This window comes from Panulirus ornatus, chromosome 13, assembly GCF_036320965.1.
Source record: "Panulirus ornatus isolate Po-2019 chromosome 13, ASM3632096v1, whole genome shotgun sequence".
Taxonomy (NCBI): Eukaryota; Metazoa; Arthropoda; class Malacostraca; order Decapoda; family Palinuridae; genus Panulirus; species Panulirus ornatus.
Genome location: NC_092236.1, coordinates 15,253,948 through 15,277,865, shown reverse-complemented (window position 1 = coordinate 15,277,865; position 23,918 = coordinate 15,253,948). Strand labels below are relative to the sequence as shown.

Below are 23,918 nucleotides of genomic sequence, written 5' to 3'. Positions count from 1 at the left end.
CTGTCTCCCGCGTTTGTGAGGTAGCGCAAGGAAACAGACGAAAGAAATGGCCCAACTCACCCCCATACACATGTACATACATACACGTCCACACACGCAAATATACATACCTATACATCTCAATGTACACATATATATACACACACACAGACATATACATATATACACATGTACATAATTCATACTGTCTGCCTTTATTTATTCCCACTGCCACCTCGCCACACATGGAATAACATCCCCCTCCCCCCCTCATGTGTGCGAGGTAGTGCTAGGAAAAGACAACAGAGGCCCCATTTGTTCACACTCAGTTTCTAGCTGTCATGTAATAATGCCCGAAACCACAACTCCCTTTCCACATCCAGGCCCCACTAAACTTTCCATGGTTTACCCCAGACGCTTCACGTGCCCTGATTCAATCCATTGACAGCACGTCGATCCCGATATACCACATCAATCCAATTCACTCTATTCCTTGCCCGCCTTTCACCCTCCTGCATGTTCAGGCCCCGATCACTCAAAATCTTTTTCACTCCATCTTTCCACCTCCAATTTGGTCTCCCACTTCTCGTTCCCTCCGACACATATATCCTCTTGGTCAATCTTTCCTCACTCATTCTCTCCATGTGCCCAAACCATTTCAAAACACTCTCTTCTGCTCTCTCAACCACGCTCTTTTTATTTCCACACATCTCTCTTACCCTTACATTACTTACTCGATCAAACCACCTCACACCACATATTGTCCTCAAACATCTCATTTCCAGCACATCCATCCTCCTGCGCACAACTCTATCCATAGCCCATGCCTCGCAACCATACAACAATGATGGAACCACTATTCCTTCAAACATACCCATTTCTGCTTTCCGAGATAATGTTCTCGACTTCCAAACATTCTTCAAAGCTCCCAGGATTTTCGCCCCCTCCGCCACCCTATGATTCACTTCCGCTTCCATGGTTCCATCCGCTGCCAGATCCATTCCCAGATATCTAAAACACTTTACTTCCTCCAGTTTTTCTCCATTCAAACTTACCTCCCAATTGACTTGACCCTCAACCCTACTGTACCTAATAACCTTGCTCTTATTCACATTTACTCTTAACTTTCTTCTTTCACACACTTTACCAAACTCAGTCACCAGCTTCTGCAGTTTCTCACATGAATCAGCCACCAGCGCTGTATCATCAGCGAATAACAACTGACTCACTTCCCAAGCTCTCTCATCCCCAACAGACTGCATACTTGCCCCTCTTTCCAAAACTCTTGCATTCACCTCCCTAACAACCCCATCCATAAACAAATTAAACAACCATGGAGACATCACACACCCCTGCCGCAAACCAACATTCACTGAGAACCAATCACTTTCCTCTCTTCCTACACGTACACATGCCTTACATCCTCAATAAAAACTTTTCACTGCTTCTAACAACTTGCCTCCCACACCATATATTCTTAGTACCTTCCTCAGAGCATCTCTATCAACTCTATCATATGCCTTCTCCAGATCCATAAATGCTACATACAAATCCATTTGCTTTTCTAAGTATTTCTCACATACATTCTTCAAAGCAAACACCTGATCCACACATCCTCTACCACTTCTGAAACCACACTGCTCTTCCCCAATCTGATGATTATATATCAAATAATATTTTTACTGATTTCACTGCTATTCTTGGTGGGTAAGGTTCCACCAGCAAAAACAGCCAGGCAGATAAAAGAATGGGAGATTTTAGTCCTATGGACTATCTATAATGATTATTGCTAATGTATTCTCTAGTAACATATCCATGGAGGAAGGCCTCTCTACCAATCTGGAAATTAAATAAAGCATGTAGCGTAAATATTTGTTCAAAAAATTTAAGGACAAACTTCAACTGAAAATATTTTACCATGTAATTATTGAAGGTATTGATCATTTTGGCAAAAGCAATGTTTAATGTTATCTTGCTACTATGTTAAGCAGTTTCACTGGAAAGAAACTGTTTCCTGTGCAAGTACAGGGTTGGCCACAAAGAAAAGTAACATCTGATTAAAACCAAGATTTTTTTTGTAATTTTGTTGAGAAAAAATCTCAAATTTCTTAGGATTGTCAGGTCAACATTTTTCCATATATGAAATATGTAACATCAAGCAAGGCACATGTTGGTCAGAGACTGTTGTTTGCTTAAAGAAAATTGACCGTCCTGTATGAAGGATTTATTTATTTATATAGTCATTATACTTAACCACCATCTCCCTCATTAGTAAGGTAGCGTAAGGAAAACAGACAAGGAATGGCCCAACCCACCCACATACACATGTATATACATAAACGCCCACACACGCACATATACATATATATACATACATATAAATACACAGATATACACATATACACATGTACATATCCATACTTGCTGCCTTCATCCATTCTCACCACCACCCCGCCACACACAAAATACCATTCCCTCCCCCTACCTCCAGCGAGGCAACGCCAGGAAGACAAAAAAGGCCACACTTGTTCACACTCAGTCTCTAGCTGTCATATGTAATGTTAGCACTGAAACCACAGCTTCCTTTCCACATCCAGGCCCCACAGACCTTTTCATGGTTTAACCCAGATGCTTCACATGCCCTGTATGAAGGAATTACTACAAAAACAGAGGACATTGACTTGTAGAATGTAGTTAAGGGATGTTCAGAACACTGTGTTAGTGGTCAGGTCTTAAAACTACTGAGGCTTTAGAACGATGCAAATTACCAAGATGCCTCTTAAATGAAACAGGAATCAGCAGCACATCAGTGCAATAACTGCTGAAGGAAGCACAGTATTCTTTCCCCTTACAAAATTCAGGCTTCCGGGTATGTGATGCAAATGATCACAAGATGGGATGAATTTTATAACTTTCTCGAAACACTATTTTCGGTAATGAGTGCCAAGTTTTAAGTAATGGGATGATTAAAGAAAACTGCAGATTTGGAGAAGTGAAAAACCACAAGAATGAAGAGAAGCACTACTTCATTTTCTAGAGATTACTATTTGGTGGAGTGGATTAAGTCGTCATAAATCTACAGTTTCAATCTTTTTGAGACCTTACTACCAACACAAAAGTAATCATGACATGAGATTAATATCTTTACATGCTGAAGATTAACCAACAGAACAGGTCAAGAAATACTGAAAATCTATTGTAGTGGGAAATATTTCCTGATAGCCGTATGAATCACAAGACAACTTCTCTCTGAGTTATTTTAGTTGAAACCAACCACAACTACTTATCTGAAAGATTCAGTTATTCAGAGAACAAAAGGGTTTCTAATAAGCAGTTTTGTTTATATTTACTTTTTTCATTGCCCATTCTGTAACACTGATTTTTCCCAAACTTTTAGTGTAAATTTCTTCATAAGACACATCAATTGTCCTTGATTTAAGAAAAACATTTTGAAATCTTGTATCATCCTTATTCTGCTCACTCTAACCAAAAGAGGAGAGATGTAGTGTCCTTGGCTCTTTTTGTACCAATAGTTTCTCAGAAATGTAATATATTTTTTAGCCCTTCTTTGTACTTCATCTTTTATATTGTTTAAAGGCCTGAACTGAGCTAAGCATTTAAGATATGACCTTACTAATATTCTGAAGTATGTCAAAACTGCTTTGTGTACTTCAGATAGCCTAATGATAAAACTCTAAGATCCTTATCACTTACTTTGGATGGCAGATTTCCATGCATTTTACATTCTTGTTTACTATACTGTGTTACTTATGTAGATTATAAACAGAATGGGGCTAAGGACTGATCCTTGTGGCATCCCACATATGTTCAGCCATTTGGAGGGGAAGCATGCTACTTTTTTGTCACTGGTACACAATAAGTCTTATGAAGTGTGATATTAATATACATAACCATTTCTGTAAATTACCTAATACTGATCTCAGGCTTACCAGATATCAACCTGTGGAACATTTTGTACTCTTTCCCTTACTGTGTATAGGGGTAATATTAATAGGTTTCCAATCTTTTGGTACTTCGTTTAGCGATGGTAGATATGCCATTAGATATTACCATTTTACTTCCATTGAAACAAAGCTCAAGGGTAAAGGGAAAGAGTGGTTTGGGAATGTCTTGGGAGTAAAGTCAGGGGTTAGTGAGGGGACAAGAGCAAGGGAAGGAGTAACACTACCTGAAACAGGAGTGGTGGGAGTATGTGATAGAGTGTAAGAAAGTAGACTCTAGATTGATACTGGTAAAACTGAAAGTGGATGGAGAGAGATGGGTGATTATTGGTGCATATGCACCTGGGCATGAGAAGAAAGATCATGAGAGGCAAGTGTTTTGGGAGCAGCTGAGTGAGTGTGTTAGTAGTTTTGATGCACGAGACCAGGTTATAGTGATGGGTGATTTGAATGCACAGGTGAGTAATGTGGCAGTTGAGGGAATAATTGGAGTACATGTAAATGGAAATGGAAAAGAGCTTGTAGATTTATGTGCTAAAAAAGGACTAGTGACTGGGAATACCTGGTTTAAAAAGAGGTATACATAAGTATATGTATGTAAGTAGGAGAGATAGCCAGAGAGTGTTATTGGATTACGTGTTAATGGATAGACGCGCGAAAGAGAGACTTTTGGATGTTAATGTGCTGAGAGGTGCAACTGGAGGGATGTCTGATCATTATCTTGTGGAAGCGAAGGTGAAGATTTGTAGAGGTTTTCAGAAAAGAAGAAAGAATGTTGGGGTGAAGAGAGTGGTGAGAGTAAGTGAGCTTGGGAAGGAGACTTGTGTGAGGAAGTACCAGGAGAGACTGAGTACAGAATCGAAAAAGGTGAGAACAAAGGACGTAAGGGGAAAGGGGGAGGAATGGGATGTATTTAGGGAAGCAGTGATGGCTTGTGCAAAAGATGCTTGTAGCATGGGAAGCGTGGGAGGTGGGCAGATTAGAAAGGGTAGTGAGTGGAGGGATGAAGAAATAAGATTATTAGTGAAAGAGAAGAGAGAGGCATTTGGACGATTTTTGCAGGGAAATAATGCAAATGACTGGGAGATGTATAAAAGATAGAGGCAGGAGGTCAAGAGAAAGGTGCAAGAGGTGAAAAAGAGGGCAAATGAGAGTTGGGGTGGGAGAGTATCATTAAATTTTAGAAAGAATAAAAAAGATGTTTTGGAAGGAGGTAAATAAAGTGTGGAAGACATGGGAACTTCAGTGAAGGGGGCTAATGGGGAGGTGATAACAAGTAGTGGTGATGTGAGAAGGAGAGGGAGTGAGTATTTTGAAGGTTTGTTGAATGTGTTTGATGATAGAGTGGCAGATATACGGTGTTTTGGTCGAGGTGGTGTGCAAAGTGAGAGGGTTAGGGAGAATGATTTGGTAAACAGAGAAGAGGTAGTAAAAGGTTTGCAGAAGATGAAAGCCAGCAAGCCAGCGGGTTTGAATGGTACTGCAGTGGAATTTATTAAAAAAGGGGGTGACTGTATTGTTGACTGGTTGGTAAGGTTATTTAATGTATGTATGACTCATGGTGAGGTGCCTGAGGATTGGAGGAATGCTTGCATGGTGCCATTGTACAAAGGCAAAGGGGATAAAAGTGAGTGCTCAAATTACAGAGGTATAAGTTTGTTGAGTACTACTGGGAAATCATATGGGAGGGTATTGATTGAGAGGGTGAAGGCAAGTACAGAGCATCAGATTGGGGAAGAGCAGTGTGGTTTCAGAAGTGGTAGAGGATGTGTGGATCAGGTGTTTGCTTTGAACAATGTATGTGAGAAATACTTAGAAAAGCAAATGGATTTGTATGTAACATTTATGGATCTGGAGAAGGCATATGATATAGTTGATAGAGGTGCTCTGTGGAAGGTATAAAGAATATATGGTGTGGGGGGCAAACTGTTAGAAGCAGTAAAAAGTTTTTATCGAGGATGTACGGCATGTGTATGTGTAGGAAGAGAGGAAAGTGATTGGTTCTCAGTGAATATTGGTTTGCGGCAGGGGTGTGTGATGCCTCCATGGTTGTTTAATTTGTTTATGGATGGGGTTGTTAGGGAGGTGAATGCAAGAGTTTTGGAGAGAGGAGCAATTATGCAGTCTGTTGGGATGAGAGAGCTTGGGAAGTGTCAGTTGTTGTTCGCTGATGATACAGCGCTGGTGGCTGATTCGGGTGAGAAACTGCAGAAGCTGGTGACTGAGTTTGGTAAAGAGTGTGAAAGAAGAAAGCTGAGAGTAAATGTGAATAAGAGCAAGGTTATTAAGTATTGTAGGGTTGAGGGACAAGTCAATTGGGAGGTAAGTTTGAATGGAGAAAAACTGGAGGAAGAGAAGTGTTTTTAGATATCTGGGAGTGGATTTGGCAGTGGATGGAACCATGGAAGTGGAAGTGAATCATAGGGTGGGGGAGGGGGCAACAGTTCTGGGAGCGTTGAAGAATGTGTGGAAGTTGAGAACATTATCTCGGAAAGCAAAAATGGGTATGTTTGAAGGAATAGTGGTTCCAACAATGATATATGGTTGCAAGGCGTGGGCTATAGATAGAGTTGTGTGGAGGAGGGTGGATGTGCTGGAAATGAGGACAATATGTGGTGTGAGGTGGTTTGATCAAGTTAGTAATAATAGGGTAAGAGAGATGTGTGGTAATAAAAAGAGTGTGGTTGAGAGAGCAGAAGATGGTGTTTTGAAATGGTTTGGTCACATGGAGAGAATGAGTGAGGAAAGATTGACCAAGAGGATATATGTGTCAGAGGTGGAGGGAACGAGGAGAAGTGGGAGACCAAATTGGAGGTGGAAAGATGGAGTTAAAAAGATTTTGAGTGATTGGGGCCTGAACATGCAGGAGAGTGAAAGGCATGCAAGGAATAGAGTGAATTGGAACGATGTGGTATACTGGAGTCGACATGCTGTCAATGGATTGAACCAGGGCATGTGAAGCATCTGGGGTAAACCATGGAAAGTTCTGTGGGGCCTGGATGTGGAAAGGGAGCTGTGGTTTCGGTGCATTATATATGACAGATAGAGACTGTTGTTATTTCATGTGTGGCGGGGTGGCGATGGCAATGAATAAAGGCAGACAGTATTAATTATGTACATGTGTATATATGTTTATGTCTGTGTGTATATATATGTATACGTTGAGATGTATAGGTATGTATATTTGCATGTGTGAACGTGTATGTATATACATGTATATGTGGGTGGGTTGGGCCATTCTTTTGTCTGTTTCCTTGCGCTACCTCGCTAATGTGGGAGACAGCGACAAAGCAAAATAAATAAATAAATATTCCATTGAAAATCATAGTGGTTCGGTTATTTGGGCCAAGTGTTTAAATCCTTGAAGATAAACCATAATAATGGTAAGACTGTGAAAGGTTTGTCTCTGAAAAAATTCTCATAGTGATCACAATTTTGTGCCTTGGATGAGACTACAAAGTTTACCAGTAATGATACTGACATTATATTTACTAAGGTTCAAATTTTTTAATTAATTTGGAAATATGACAGTAAGGTAAGGTTAACAGCTATGATAAAAAATGGGATAAGTCACTTTAATCAGATATGGAAAGCAGTTAGGCTAAGAAAGTATACTTTGTGTGTGTGTGTGTCACTACATTTTTATCATTCTTACCTGCATACGGCGGAGGTCAAGATCAAATTTGGTACTGTTGTCTGAAGCACAGTAACCAGAGAAAATTGAGTATGAGTCCCACTCGTAGGTGATGTTAATGGACAGGTCATACAGGGTGAGGCTGTGAAAGATGTTTAATATTAATTTATTGCTTTAGATGCATTAGATCCACCAGATTTAAAGAGTAAAACAAGTATTTGTTTCACAGACAGGACATGGGCAAGCCAAGGCAATGAGGATTAGTAATGACCTCTTCAATAACCACACTCCAAAATCATGACTGCCAGAACTTTCTTAGCTTCACTCTGGGTTGTAATAAACTATACAGTCTTATTCTCTTTGAGGAAACCCCTTTATAAAGCTCTTTACTTTTCTCCCACCTATCTTTAGAAGATATTGGGATAAACCGAAAAACCTTTTTCATTCTATAAATTTCTTGGATTTACAGCATTATCTTACTGAAAGCAAACAAAGGAAAGTGAAATCTAAAACTGAAAAATATTCTATCTCAGACTTTGTAAGAATCATAAGACAGCGATGATTGCCTGTTTGGGAAACAAAAGTTTCTGAATACTGGTAAGGAAGAATTTTAGAGATTACTGCAGTGGTCATACTACTGAATATCTAGAAAGCATCCCATTTTCATCCTAATTTATGCAACGTGGATAAACTGCGTACATTCACCACGTGAGAAATAATTTTGGAGAATGGAGTTTTTAGCCCTATCCTTGTGGGCTGGCAGATGGGACAAAATATGCCCAGTTCCCTGGGGTAAACCTTACTGCCAGTACTATTTTTTAATGGCTAGATGTACAAAAGTAAGCATCATTTAGACTAGAGATAAATTTAGATTATGAAATAAATGATAATAAACTCCTGATCCCATATTACAGGCGAGCAAATTTGGAAAACATTAGACATGAAATTCGCTGTACCAATTTGACAAAACTTTCTGACATTCACACAAGAGAGGAAATGTGGAATAATTCCCAGAACACACTACTCAAGATTGCAAATATACATACTCCACAAATTACATAGATAACTTGCAGTATTTCAAAACCATCATGGATGAGTAGGAGAACAGAAGGACTAATTGGCCAAAAGAAAATATATAAGAAATTCAAATCAATGGGAATTGATAAAAATCACCAGGAATTAATCAAAATCCAAAGAGAATGTAAGGTCATAAAGACAGAGTAAATGCAAAGAAGAAAAAAGAATTTCCTTGAAAGTTCAGAATAATCCTAAGGAATTCTTCAAATATATAAGACAAAGGGAGACTAAAAGAAGAAATTGGACCATTACGAAATGAACGACACACTAACTACTGACTCCATATTCACAACTGAAGAAACATCTCAACTACTGCCATCAGTGAAAATGATCCAAGGATCTAATGAAGAAGAGTTGAAGGTTAGAGAAATAAAGAGCCCCAATGTGCTTAAATACCTAGACCAATTAAATCCTAACGAATCCAATGACCAAGATAATGTGGCTCCAAGATTTTTGCAGGGAAATAATGCAAATGAGTGGGAGATGTATTAAAGAAAGAGGCAGGAGGTCAAGAGAAAGGTGCAAGAGGTGAAAAAGAGGGCAAATGAGAGATGGGGTGAGAGAGTATCATTAAATTTTAGTGAGAATAAAAAGATGTTTTGGAAGGAGGTAAACAAAGTGCGTAAGACAAGGGAACAAATGGGAACTTCAGTGAAGGAGGCTAATGGGGAGGTGATAACAAGTAGTGGTGATGTGAGAAGATGGAGTGAGTATTTTGAAGGTTTGTTGAATGTGTTTGACGATAGAGTGGCAGATATAGGGTGTTTTGGTCGAGGTGGTGTGCAAAGTGAGAGGGTTAGGGAAAATGATTTGGTAAACAGAGAAGAGATAGTAAAAGCATTGCGGAAGATGAAAGCCGGCAAGGCAGCAGGTTTGGATGGTATTGCAGTGGAATTTATTAAAAAAGGGGGTGACTGTATTGTTGACTGGTTGGTAAGGTTATTCAATGTATGTAAGATTCATGGTGAGGTGCCTGAGGATTGGCGGAATGCTTGCATAGTGCCATTGTACAAAGGCAAAGGGGATAAGAGTGAGTGCTCAAATTACAGAGGTATAAGTTTGTTGATTATTCCTGGTAAATTATATGGGAGGGTATTGATTGAGAGGGTGAAGGCATGTACAGAGCATCAGATTGGGGAAGAGCAGTGTGGTTTCAGAAGTGGTAGAGGATGTGTGGATCAGGTGTTTGCTTTGAAGAATGTATGTGAGAAATACTTAGAAAAGCAAATGGATTTGTATGTAGCATTTATGGATCTGGAGAAGGCATATAATAGAGTTGATAGAGATGCTCTGTGTAAGGTATTAAGAATATATGGTGTGGGAGGCAAGTTGTTAGAAGCAGTGAAAAGTTTTTATCGAGGATGTAAGGCATGTGTACGTGTAGGAAGAGAGGAAAGTGATTGGTTCTCGGTGAATGTATGTTTGCAGTAGGGGTGTGTGATGTCTCCATGGTTGTTTAATTTGTTTATAGATGGGATTGTTAGGGAGGTGAATGCAAGAGTTTTGGAAAGAGGGGCAAGTTTGCAGTCTGTTGTGGATGAGAGAGCTTGGGAAGTGAGTCAGTTGTTGTTCACTGATGATACAGCGCTGGTGGCTGGTTCATGTGAGAAACTGCAAAAGCTGGTGACTGAGTTTGGTAAAGTGTGTGAAAGAAGAAAGTTGAGAGTAAATGTGAATAGGAGCAAGGTTATTAGGTACAGTAAGGTTGAGGGTCAAGTCAATTGGGAGGTAAGTTTGAATGGAGAAAAACTGGAGGAAGTGAAGTGTTTTAGATATCTGGGAGTGGATTTGGCAGCGGATGGAACCATGGAAGCGGAAGTGAATCATAGGGTGCGGGAGGGGGCGAAAATTCTGGGAATCTTGAAGAATGTGTGGAAGTCGAGAACATTGTCTCAGAAAGCAAAAATGGGTATGTTTGAAGGAATAGTGGTTCCAACAATGTTGTATGGCTGCGAGGCATGGGCTATGGATAGAGTTGTGCGCAGGAGGATGGATGTGCTGGAAATGAGATGTTTGAGGACAATATGTGGTGTGAGGTGGTTTGATCGAGTAAGTAATGAAAGGGTAAGAGAGATGTGTGGTTGAGAGAGCAGAAGAGGGTGTTTTGAAATGGTTTGGTCACATGGAGAGAATGAGTGAGGAAAGATTGACAAAGAGGATATATGTGTCAGAGGTGGAGGGAACGAGGAGAAGTGGGAGACCAAATTGGAGTTGGAAAGATGGAATGAAAAAGATTTTGAGTGATCAGGGCCTGAACATGCAGGAGGGTGAAAGGCGTGCAAGGAATAGAGTGAATTGGAACGATGTGGTATACTGGGGTCGATGTGCTGTCAATGGATTGAACCAGGGCATGTGAAGTGTCAGGGGTAAACCATGGAAAGTTCTGTGGGGCCTGGATGTGGAAAGGGAGCTGTGGTTTCGGTGCATTATTACATGACAGCTAGAGACTGAGTGTGAACGAATGGGGCCTTTGTTGACTTTTCCTAGCGCTACGTCACACACATGAGGGGGAGGGGGTTGTTATTCCATGTGTGGCGAGGTGGCGATGGGAATGAATAAAGCCAGACAGTATGAATTATGTACATGTGTATATATGTATATGTCTGTGTGTGTATATATAGGTATACATTGAGATGTATAGGTATGTATATTTGCGTGTGTGGACGTGTATGTATATACATGTGTATGTGGGTGGGTTAGGCCATTCTTTTGTCTGTTTCCTTGCGCTACCTCACTAACGCGGGAGACAGTGACAAAGCAATATAAATAAAATAAATAAATAAAGATTTTTAAAGGTCAAAGTGGTCAGGCAGATGGCAAGTGAAGTTTAATGTAGACAAGTGTAAAGTATGCTCTTTGGAAACTACAATATATGTTACGACTACAAACTATTCCGAAACTCTCTAACTAAAGTAAATGAAGAAAAGGACCTTGAGATGTCATTAGCAACAATCTGAAATATACTAAACTAGTAAAAAGGCAACCAAATATTAGGTTTCATAGCCATGAACATAGACTACAAGACACCAGAAACAATTTTCACACAATTCCCCAAACTATAAAAAGATAAAAGAAAATTTAGAGCAGGTACAAAGATGCACAAAAAAACTGATCCCAGAAATCTGGCATAAGGAGAGAGGCTAAAACAATTAGATCTCTTCTCCTTTAAAAAATGTAGACTTTGTGGCAACTTAATCCAAGTGTTCAAAATTCTGAATAAGTTCGATAAAGTAAATCACAAACATCTTTTTGAAATACAAGAAAATATGGTTACCATGACAGTGTTGTTGACTGGTTGGTAAGGATACTCAATGTATGTATGTATCATGGTGAAGTGCATGAGGATTGGTGGAATGCATACATTGCCATTGTATAAAGGCAAAGGGGATAAACGTGAGAGTTCAAATTACAGAGGCATAAGTTTCTTGAATATTCTTGGGAAATTATATGATTGAGGGTAAAGGCATGTACAGAGCATCAGATTGAAGAAGAGCAGTGTTGTTTTAGAAGTGGTAGAGGATGTGTGGATCAGGTGTTTGATTTGAAGAATGTGTGTGAGAAATACTTAGAAAAATAGATGGATTTGTATGCAGTATTTATGGATCTGGAGAAGGCATATGATAGGGTGGATAGAGATGCTTTGTGGAAGGTTTTAAAAGTATATGCTGTGGGAGTTAAGTTGCTAGAAGCTGTGAAGAGTTTCTACCAAGGATGTAAGCCATATGTACAAGTAGGAAGAAAGGAAAGAGATTGGTTCCCAGTGAATGTTGGTTTGTGGCATGGGTGCATGATGTCTCTATGGTTGTTTAATTTGTTTATGGATGTGGTGGTTATGGAGGTGAACGCAAGAGTTTAGGAGAGAGGAGCAAGTATGAAGTCTGTTATGGATGAGAGGGCTTGGGAAGTGAGTCAGCTATTGTTCTCTGATGATACAGTGCTGGTGGCTGATTCGGGTGAGAAACTACAGAAGTTGGTGACTAAGTTTGGTAAAGTGTGTGAAAGAAGAAAGTTGAGAGCAAATGTGAATAAGAGTAAGGTTATTAAGTTCAGTAGGGTTGAGGGACAAACTGATTGGGAGGTAAGTTTGAGTGGAGAAAAACTGGAGGAAGTGAAGAGTTTTAGATATCTGGGAGTGGGCCTAGCAGCGGATGGAGCCATGGAAGCAGAAGTGATTCGCAGGGTGGGGGAGGGGGCACAGGCTTTGGGAGCATTGTTCCAATTCACTCTATTCCTTGCACACCTTTCACCCTCCTGCATGTTCAGGCCCCAATCACTCAAGATCTTTTTAACTCCATCCTTCCACCTCCAATTTGGTCTCCCACTTCTCCTTGTTCCCTCCACCTCTGACATACATCCTACTTGTCAATCTTTCCTCACTCATTCTCTCCATGTGACCAAACCATTTCAACACTCCCTCTTCTGCTCTCTCAACCACACTCTTTTTATTACCACACATCTCTCTTACCCTTTCATCACTTACTTGATCAAACCACCTCACACCACATACTGTCCTCAAACATCTCATTTCCAACACATCCACCCGAACAACCCTATCTACAGCCCATGCCTCGCAACCATATAACATAGTTGGAACCAATATTCCTTCAAACATACCCATTTTTCCTTTCCGAGATAGTGTTCTCACCTTCCACACATTTTCCAATGCTCTGAGACCCTTCGCCCCCTCCCCCACCCTGAGACTCACTTCTGCTTCAATGGTTCCATCCACTGCCAAATCCACTCCCAGATATCTAAAACACCACTTCCTCCAGTTTTTCTACATTCAATTTTACCTTCCTATTGACTTGTCCCTCAACCCTACTGTACCTAATAACCTTGCTCTTATTCACATTTACTCTCAGCTTTCTTCTTTCACACACTCTACCAAACTCAGTCACCAGCTTCTGCAGTTTCTCACCTGAATCAGCCACCAACACTGTATCATCAGCAAACAACAACTGACTCACTTCCCAAGCCCTCTCATCCCCAACAGACTGCATACTTGCCCCTTTTTCCAAAACTCTTGCATTCACCTCCCTAACAACCACATCCGTAAACAAATTAAACAACCACGGAGACATCATGCACCCCTACCGTAAGCCGACATTCACTGGGAACCAATCACTTTCCTCTCTTCCTACTTGTACACATGCTTTACATCCTTGATTAAAACTTTTCACTGCTTCTAGCAACTTGCCTCCCATACCATATACTCTTAATACCTTCCACAGAGCATCTCTATTAACTCTGTCATATGCCTTCTCCAGATCCATAAATGCTAAACACAAATCCAATGTTTTTTTAAGTATTTCTCACAAACATTCTTCAAAGCAAACACCTGATCCACACATCCTCTACCACTTCTGAAACCACACTGCTCTTCTCCAATCTGATGCTCTGTACATGCCTTCACCCTCTCAATCACTACCCTCCCATACAATTTCACAGGAATACTCAACAAACTTATACCTCTGTAACTTGAACAATCACCTTTATCCCCTGTGCCTTTGTACAATGGCATTATGCATGCATTCTGCCAATCCTCAGGCACTTCACCATGAGCCATACATACACTGAATATCCTCACTAACCAGTCAACAACACAGTCACCCCCTTTTTTAATAAATTCCACTGCAATACCATCCAAACCCGCTGCCTTACAAGGCTTCATCTTCCGCAATGCTTTCACTACCTCTTCTCTGTTTACCAAACCATTCTTCCCGACCCTCTCACTTCGCACACCACCTCGACCAAAACACCCTATATCTGCCACTCTATCATCTAACACATTCAACAAACCTTCAAAATACTCACTCCATCTCCTTCTCACATCACCACAACTTGTTATTACCTCCCCATTAGCCCCCTTCACCAATGTTCCCATTTGATCTCTTGTCTTACGCACTTAATTTACCTCCTTCCAAAACATCTTTTTATTCTCCCTAAAATTTAATGATACTCTCTCACCCCAACTCTCATTTGCCCTCTTTTTCACCTCTTGCATCTTTCTCTTGACTTCTTGCCTCTCTCAGTCATTTTCACTATTTCCCAGCAAAAATCGTCCACATGCCTCTCTCTTCTCTTTCACTAATAATCTTACTTCATCCCACCACTCACTACCCTTTCTAATCTGTCCACCTTCCATGCTTCTCATGCCACAAGCATCTTTTGTGCAAGCCATCACTACTTCCCTAAATACATCACAATCCTCTCCCACTCCCCCTACGTCCTTTGCTCTCACTTTTTTCCATTCTGCAATTAGTCTCTCTTGGTACTTCCTCACACAAGTCTCCTTTTAAGCTCACTTTCTCTTCACCCCAACATTTTCTCTTCTTTTCTGAAAAACCTCTACAAATCTTCACCTTCGCTTCTACAAGAGAATGATCAGACATCCCCCCAGTTGCACCTCTCAGCACATTAACATCCAAAAGTCTGTCTTTCACGCGCTTATCAATTAACACGTAATCTAATAACGCTCTCTGGCCATCTCTCCTACTTACATACGTACTCTTATGTATATATCTCTTTTTAAACCAGGTATTCCCAATCACCAGTACTTTTTCAGCACACAAATCTACAAGCTCTTCACCATTTCCATTTACAACACTGAATACCCTAAGTACACCAATTATTCCCTCAACTGCCACATTGCTCAACTTTGCATTTAAATCACCAATCACTATAACCCGGTCTCGTGCATCAAAATTACTAACACACTCACTCAGCTGCTCCCAAAACACTTGCTTCTCGTGATTTTTTCTCATGCCAAGGTGCATAGGCACCAATAATTACACATGTCTCTCCATCCACTTTCAGTTTTACCCATATCAATCTAGAGTTTACTTTCTTACACTCTATCACATACTCCCACAACTGTTTCATGAGTATTGCTACTCCTTCCTTTGCTCTTGTCCTCTCACCAACCCCTGACTTTACTCCCAAAACATTCCCAAACCACTCTTCCCTTTTACCCTTGAGCTTCATTTCACTCAGAGCCAAAGCACCCAGGTTCCTTTCCTCAAACACACTACCTATCTCTCCTTTTTTCTCATCTTGGTTACACACACACACATCTAGACATCCCAATCTGAGCCTTCGAGGAGGATGAGCATTCCCTCTGTGACTCCTGTTTCCCCTTTTAGAAAGTTAAAATACAAGTAAGGGAGGGTTTGTATACCCCCGCTCCCATTTCCTTTAGTCGCCTTCTACGCCATGTGGGGAATGCGTGAGAACTTTTCTTTCTCCCCAATCCCCTATCACTATTTATATCTATTATACTTGACTGCCCCCTATCCCCTATTACTACTTATATTTATTATACTTAACTGCCGTCTCCCACGTCAGCGAGGTAGCGCAAGGAAACATACGAGGAATGGCCCAACCCACCCACATACACATGAATACATAAACAGCCACACACGCAGACATACATGCATATACATTTCAACGTATACATAGATATATATCTACAGACATATACATATATACACATGTATATATGTATTCATACTTGCTGCCTTCATCCATTTCTGTAGCCACCCAGCCACACACAAAATAGCATCCAATCCCCTCCTCCAGCGAGGCAGCGCCAGGAGCAGACAAGAAAGGCCACATTTGTTCACACTCAGTCTCTAGCTGTCATGTGTAATGCACCAAGACCACAGCTCTCTTTCCACATCCAGGCCCCACATACCTTTCCATGGTTTACTCCAGACACTTCACATGTCCTGGTTCAATCCATTGACAGCACCTCGACCCTGGTATACCATATCGTTCCTATTCCCTCTATTCCTTGCACACCTTTCACCCTCCTGTATGTTCAGGCCCCAATCGCTCAAAATCTTTTTCACTCCATCCTTCCACCTCCAATTTGGTCTCCTGGTTCTCCTTGTTTCCTCCACCTCTTACACATATATCTCTTTGTCAATCTTTCCTCACTCATTCTCTCCATGTGTCCAAACCATTTCAACACACCCTCCTCTGCTCTCTCAACCACACTCTTTTTATTACCACACATCTCTCTTATCCTTTCATTACTTACTCGATCAAACCACCTCACACCACATATTGTCCTCAAATATTTCTTATCCAACACATCCACCCTCCTCCGCACAACTCTATCTATGGCCCATTCCTCACAACCATATATCATTGTTGGAACCACTATTCCTTCAAACATACCCATTTTTGCTCTCCGAGATAACGTTCTCGCCTTCCACACATTCTTCAACACTCCCAGAACCTTTGCCCCCTCCCCTACCCTGTGACTCACTTTTGCTTCCAGGGTTCTATCCACTGCTAAGTCCACTCCCAGATATCTAAAACACTTCACTTCCTCCAGTTTTTCTCCATTCAAACTTACCTCCCAGTTGACTTGTCCCTCAACTCTACTGAACCAAATAACCTTGCTCTTATTCACATTTACTCTTAACTTTCTTCTTTCACACACTTTACCAAACTCAGTCACCAACTTCTGTAGTTTCTTACCCGAATCAGCCACCAGCACTGTATCATCAGCAAACAACAACTGACTCACTTCCCAAGCCCTCTCATCCACAACAGACTGCATAATTGCTCCTTTCTCCAAAATTCTTGCATTCACCTCCCTAACAACCCCATCCATAAACAAATTAAACAACCATGGAGACATCACACACCCCTGCTACAAACCAATATTCACTATTCCTACCCGTACACATGCCTTACATCCTCGGTAAAAACTTTTCACTACTTCTAGTAACTAACCTCCCACACCATATACTCTTAAAACCTTCCATAAAGCATCTCTATCCACCCTATCATATGCCTTCTCAAGATCCTTAAATGCTACATACAAATCCTCTGTTTTCTAAGTATTTCTCACATACATTCTTCAAAGCAAACACCTGATCCAAACATCCTCCATCACTTCTGAAACCACACTGCTCTTCCCCAATCTGATGGTCTGTACATGCCTTTACCTTCTCAATCAATACCCTCCCAGGAATACTCAACAAACATATGCCTCTGTAATTTGATCACTCACTTTTATCCCCTTTGCCTTTGTACAATGGCACTATGCATGCATTCTGCCAATCCTCAGGCACTTGATAATGATCCATACATACAATGAACATCCTTACCAACCAATCAACAACACAGTCACCCCCTGTTTTTTATAGATTCCACTGCAATACCATCTAAACCCACCATACTGCCGGCTTTCATCTTCCACAAAGCTTCCACTACCTCTTTTCTGTTCGTCGAACCATTCTCCCTGAGTATCTCACTTCGCACACCACCCCGACCAAAACACCCTATATCTGCTACTCTATCAGCAAACGCATTCAACAAACCTTCTCACTTCATCACTACTTGTTATTAACTCCCCATTTGCCCCCTTCACTGATGTTCCCATTTTCTATTGTCTTATGCACTTTATTTACCTCCTTCCAGAACATCTTTTTATTTTCCCTAAAACTAATATCATTATTATTATTGTTATTATTATTATTATTATCATAGTGCCATTGTACAAAGGCAAAGGGGATAAAGGTGAGTGTTCAAATTACTGAGGTATAAGTTTGTTGAGTATTCCTGGGAAATTATATGGGAGTGTATTGACTGAGAGGGTCAAGAGGGTGAAGGCAGTGTGGATGAAGATCAGTGTGGTTTCAGAAGTGGTAGAGGATGTGTGGATCAGGTGTTTGCTTTGAAGAATGTATGTGAGAAATCCTTAGAAAAGCAAATGGCTTTGTATGTAGCATTTATGGATCTGGAGAAGGCATATGATAAGAGTTGATAGAGATGCTTTGTGAAAGGTATTAAGAGTATATGGTGTGGGAGGTACGTTGCTTAAAGCAGTGAAAAGTTTTTATCGAGGATGTAAGGCATGTGTACGAGTAGGAAGAGAGGAAAGTGAGTGGTTCCCAGCGAAAGTCAGTTTGCGACAGGGGTGCATGATGTCTCCATGGTTGTTTAATTTATTTATGGATGGGGATGTTAGGGAGGTAAATGCAAGAGTTTTGGAGAGAGGGGCAAGTATGCAGTCTGTTGTGGATGAGAGGGCTTGGAAGTGAGTCAGTTGTTGTTCGCTGATGATACAGGGCTGGTGGCTGATTCGGGTGAGAAACTGCAGAAGTTGGTGACTGAGTTTGGTAAAGTGTGCGAAAGAAGAAAGCTGACAGTAAATGTGAATAAGAGCAAGGTTATTAGGTTCAGCAGGGTTGAGGGACAAGTCAATTGGGAGGTAAGTTTGAATGGAGAAAAACTGGAAGTGAAGTGTTTTAGATATCTGGGAGTGGATTTGGCATTGGATGGAACCATTGAAGAAGAAGAGAGTCTTGGGTTAGGGGAAAGGGCAAAGGGTCTCAGGGCGTTGAAAAATGTGTGGAAGGTGAGAACATTATCTCGGAGAGCAAAAATGGTTATGTTTGAATGAATGGTGGTCCAACTATATGGTTGTGAGGCATGGCCTTTAGATAGGGTTGTGCTGAGGAGGGTGGGTGTGTTGGAATTGGGATGTGTGAGGACAATATGTGGTGTGAGGTGGTTTGATCGAGGAAGTAATGAAAGGGTAAGAGAGATGTGTGGTAATATTCCGGGGAAATATTCCTGGGAAATCAAATGGGAGGGTATTGATAGAGAGGGTGAGGGTATGTAGAGCATCAGATTGGGGAAGAGCAGTGTGGTTTCAGAAGTGGTAAAGGACGTGTGGATCAGGTGTTTGCTTTGAAGAATGTATGTGAGAAATACTTAGAAAAGCAAATGGATTTGTATGTAGCATTTATGGATGTGGAGAAGGCATATGATGGAGTTGATAGAGATGCTCTGTGGAAGGTATCAAGAATATATGGTGTGGGAGGCAAGTTGTTAGAAGCAGTGAAAAGTTTTTATCGAGGATGTAAGGCATGTGTACGAGTAGGAAGAGAGGAAAGTGAGTGGTTCTCATTGAATGTCGGTTAGCAGCAGGGGTGCGTGATGTCTCTAAGGTTGTTTAATTTGTTTATGGATGGGGTTGTTAGGGAGGTAAATGCAAGAGTTTTGGAGAGAGTGGCAAGTATGCAGTCTGTTGCGGATGAGAGGGCTTGGGAAGCGATTCAGTTGTTGTTCGCTGATGATATAGTGCTGGTGGCTGATTCGGGTGAGAAACTGCAGAAGCTGCTGACTGAGTTTGGTAAAGTGTGTGAAAGAAGAAAGCTGAGAGTAAATGTGAATAAGAGCAAGTTGAGGGACAAGTCAACTGGGAGGGAAGTTTGAATGGAGAAAAACTGGAGGAAGTGAAGTGTTTTAGATATCAGGGAGTGGATTTGGCAGCGGATGGAACCAAGGAAGTGGAAGTGAGTCACAGGGTGGGGGAGGGGGCCAAAGTTCTGGGAGCGTTGAAAAATGTGTGGAAGGCAAGAACATTATCTTGGAGCGCAAAAATGGGTATGTTTGAAGGAATAGTGGTTTCAACAATGTTATATGGTTGTGAGGCATGGGTGAGTAGTGCGGATGAGGGTGGATGTTCTGGAAATGAGATGTTTGAGGACAATATGTGGTGTGAGGTGGTTTGATCAAGTAAGTAATGAAAGGGTAAGAGAGATGTGTGGTAATAAAAAGAGTGTGGTTGAGAGAGCAGAAGAGGGAGTTTTGAAATGGTTTGGTCACATGGAGAGAATGAGTGAGGAAAGATTGACAAAGAGGATATATGTGTCAGAGGTGGAGGGAACGAGGAGAAGTGGGATACCGAATTGGAGTTGGAAAGATGGAGTGAAAAATATTTTGAGCCATTGAGGCCTGAACATGCATGAGGGTGAAAGGCGTGCAAGGAATAGAGTGAATTGGAACGATGTGGTATACTGGGGTCGACGTACTGTCAATGGATTGAGCCACGGCATGTGAAGCGTCTGGGGTAAACCATGAAAAGTTTTGTGGGGCCTGGATGTGGAAAGGGAACTGTGGTTTCGGTGCATTATACATGACAGCTAGTGACTGAGTGTGAACGAATGTGGCCTTTGTTATTTTTTCCTGGCACTACCTCGCGAGCATGCGAGGGGAGAGGGTTGTCATTTCATGTGTGGTGGGGTGGCAACGAGAATGAGTGAAGGCAACAAGTATGAATTATGTACATGTGTATGTATGTATATGTCTGCATATGTATATATATGTATATGTTGAAATGTATAGGTATGTATATGTGCATGTGAGGATGTGTATGTAAATACATGTGTATGCGAGTGGGTTGGGCCATTCTTTCGTCTGTTTCCTTGCGCTACCTCGCTAATGCGAGAGACAGCGACAAAGTATAATATGAAAATAAAAGTAACAAAATGTTGATATGTATATGCATGTATATGTGCGTGTATTTAAATTTCTAAAAAGGGAAACAGAAGGAGTCAAGCAGGGAGTGCTCATCCTCCTCGAAGGCTCAGACTGTGGTGTCTGAATGTGTGTAGATGAAACCAAGATGAGGAGAAAGGAGAGATAGTTGTATGTTTGAGGAAAGAAACCTCAATGTTCTAGCTCTGAGTGAAACTAAGCTCAAGGGTAAAGGGGCTGAGTTGAAATGGTTTGGAGATATGGAGAGAATGAGTGAGGAAAGATTGAAAAAGAGAATATATTTGTCAGAGGTGGAGGGAAACAAGGAGAAGTGGGAAACCAAACTGGAGTTGGAGGGATGGAGTGAAAAAGATTTTGAGCGATTGGGGCCTGAACATACATGAGGGTGAAAGGCGTGCAAGGAATAGAGTGAATTGGAACGATGTGGTATACTGGGGTCGATGTGCTGTCAATGGATTGAACCAGGGACTTTGAAGCATCTGGGGTGGTTAGGGAGATAAATGCAAGAGTTTTGGAGAGAAGGGCGAGTATGCAATCTGTTGGGGATGAGAGGGCCTGGGAAGTGAGTCAGTTGTTGTTTGCCAATGATATAGCTCTAGTGGCTGATTCAAGAGAAAAACTACAGAGGTTGGTGACTGAGTTTGGAAAAGGGTGTGAAAGGAGAAAGTTGAGAGTAAATGTGAATAAGAGCAAAGTTATTAGGCTCAATAGGGTTGAGGGACAAGTCAATTGGGAGGTAAGTTTGAATGGAGAAAAATTGGCGGAAGTGAAGTGTTTTATATACCTGGGAGTGGACTTAACAGCAAATGGAACCATGGAAGCGGAAGTGAGTCACAGGGTGGGGAGGGGGTGAAGGTTCTGGGAGCAATGAAGAATGTGTGGAAGGAGAGAACATTATCTCTGAGCAAAAATGGGCATGTTCGAAGAAACAGTAGTTCCAACAATGTTACATGGTTTCAAGACATGGGCTATAGATATGGTTGTATGGAGGAGGGTGGATGTGTTGGTATGTTTGAGGACAATACGTGGTGTGAGGTGGTTTGATCGAGTAAGTAATGAAGGGGTAAAAGTGATGTGTGGAAATAAAAAAAGAGTGTGGTTGAGACAGCAGAAGAGGGTGTATTGAAATGGTTTGGATATATGGAGAGAATGAACGAGGAGAGATTGACAAAGAGGATATATGGGTCAGAGGTGGAGGGAACAAGGAGAAACGGGAGACCAAAAGATTTTGAGCGATTGGGGCCTGAACATACAGGAGGGTAAAAGGCATACAAGGAATATAGTGAATTGGAATGATATGGTATATTGGTTCGACATGCTGTCAAAGGACTGAATCAGGGCATGTGAAACATCTGGGGTAAACTATAGAAAGGTCTGTGGGGCCTGGATATGGATAAGGGGCTGTGGTTTCAGTGCATTACATATGACAGCTAGAGACTGAAAGTGAATGAATGGGGCCTTTTTTGTCTGTCTTCCTGGTGCTACCTCACTGAAGCAGGGGATAGCAATGCTGTTTCCTGTGGGTCAGGGTAGCACCAGGAATAGATGAAGGCAAGCAAGTATGATTATGTACATGTGTATATACACATGTCTTTGTATGTGTACGTATATGTGTATATGCTGATATGTATATGTATCTATATGTGCATGTTTTTTTTTTTTTTTTTTTTTGCTTTGTCGCTGTCTCCCGCGTTTGCGAGGTAGCGCAAGGAAACAGACGAAAGAAATGGCCCAACCCCCCCCCATACACATGTATATACATACGTCCACACACGCAAATATACATACCTACACAGCTTTCCATGGTTTACCCCAGACGCTTCACATGCCTTGATTCAATCCACTGACAGCACGTCAACCCCGGTATACCACATCGCTCCAATTCACTCTATTCCTTGCCTTCCTTTCACCCTCCTGCATGTTCAGGCCCCGATCACACAAAATCTTTTTCACTCCATCTTTCCACCTCCAATTTGGTCTCCCTCTTCTCCTCTATCCCTCCATCTCCGACACATATATCCTCTTGGTCAATCTTTCCTCACTCATTCTCTCCATGTGACCAAACCATTTCAAAACACCCTCTTCTGTTCTCTCAACCACGCTTTTTATTTCCACACATCTCTCTTACCCTTACGTTACTTACTCGATCAAACCACCTCACACCACACATTGTCCTCAAACATCTCATTTCCAGCACATCCATCCTCCTGCGCACAACTCTATCCATAGTCCATGCCTCGCAACCATACAACATTGTTGGAACCACTATTCCTTCAAACATACCCATTTTTGCTTTCCGAGATAATGTTCTCGACTTCCACACATTCTTCAAGGCTCCCAGAATTTCCGCCCCCTCCCCCACCCTATGATCCACTTCCGCTTCCATGTTTCCATCCGCTGCCAGATCCACTCCCAGATATCTAAAACACTTCACTTCCTCCAGTTTTTCTCCATTCAAACTCACCTCCCAATTGACTTGACCCTCAACCCTACTGTACCTAATAACCTTGCTCTTATTCACATTTACTCTTAACTTTCTTCTTTCACACACTTTACCAAACTCAGTCACCAGCTTCTGCAGTTTCTCACATGAATCAGCCACCAGCGCTGTATCATCAGCGAACAACAACTGACTCACTTCCCAAGCTCTCTCATCCCCAACAGACTTCATCCTTGCCCCTCTTTCCAAAACTCTTGCATTCACCTACCTAACAACCCCATCCATAAACAAATTAAACAACCATGGAGACATCACACACCCCTGCCGCAAACCTACATTCACTGAGAACCAATATATGCATGTATGGGCATTTATTTATGTATATGTGTACATGAGTGGATGGGCCATTCTTCGACTGTTTCTTGGCACTACCTATCTAATGCAGAAAACAGCAATTAAGTATAATAAATAAATGAACGAATAAATAATGTATATATATGTATGATAGTAGATGTGCCTTTCC

At 41.3% G+C, this 23,918-nt stretch overlaps 1 protein-coding gene across 4 annotated transcripts in view; it reads right to left on the bottom strand.

The window, feature by feature from the left end:
- LOC139752786 (uncharacterized) overlaps positions 1–23,918 on the bottom strand; it is a 124,821-nt gene that overhangs the window by 5,199 nt on the left and 95,704 nt on the right. For all 4 annotated transcript variants that reach the window (XM_071668699.1, XM_071668701.1, XM_071668700.1 and 1 more), the window contains one exon: positions 7,597–7,717. In XM_071668699.1, the coding sequence (XP_071524800.1) occupies positions 7,597–7,717 (121 nt within the window). The remainder of the gene's footprint in view (positions 1–7,596; positions 7,718–23,918) is intronic.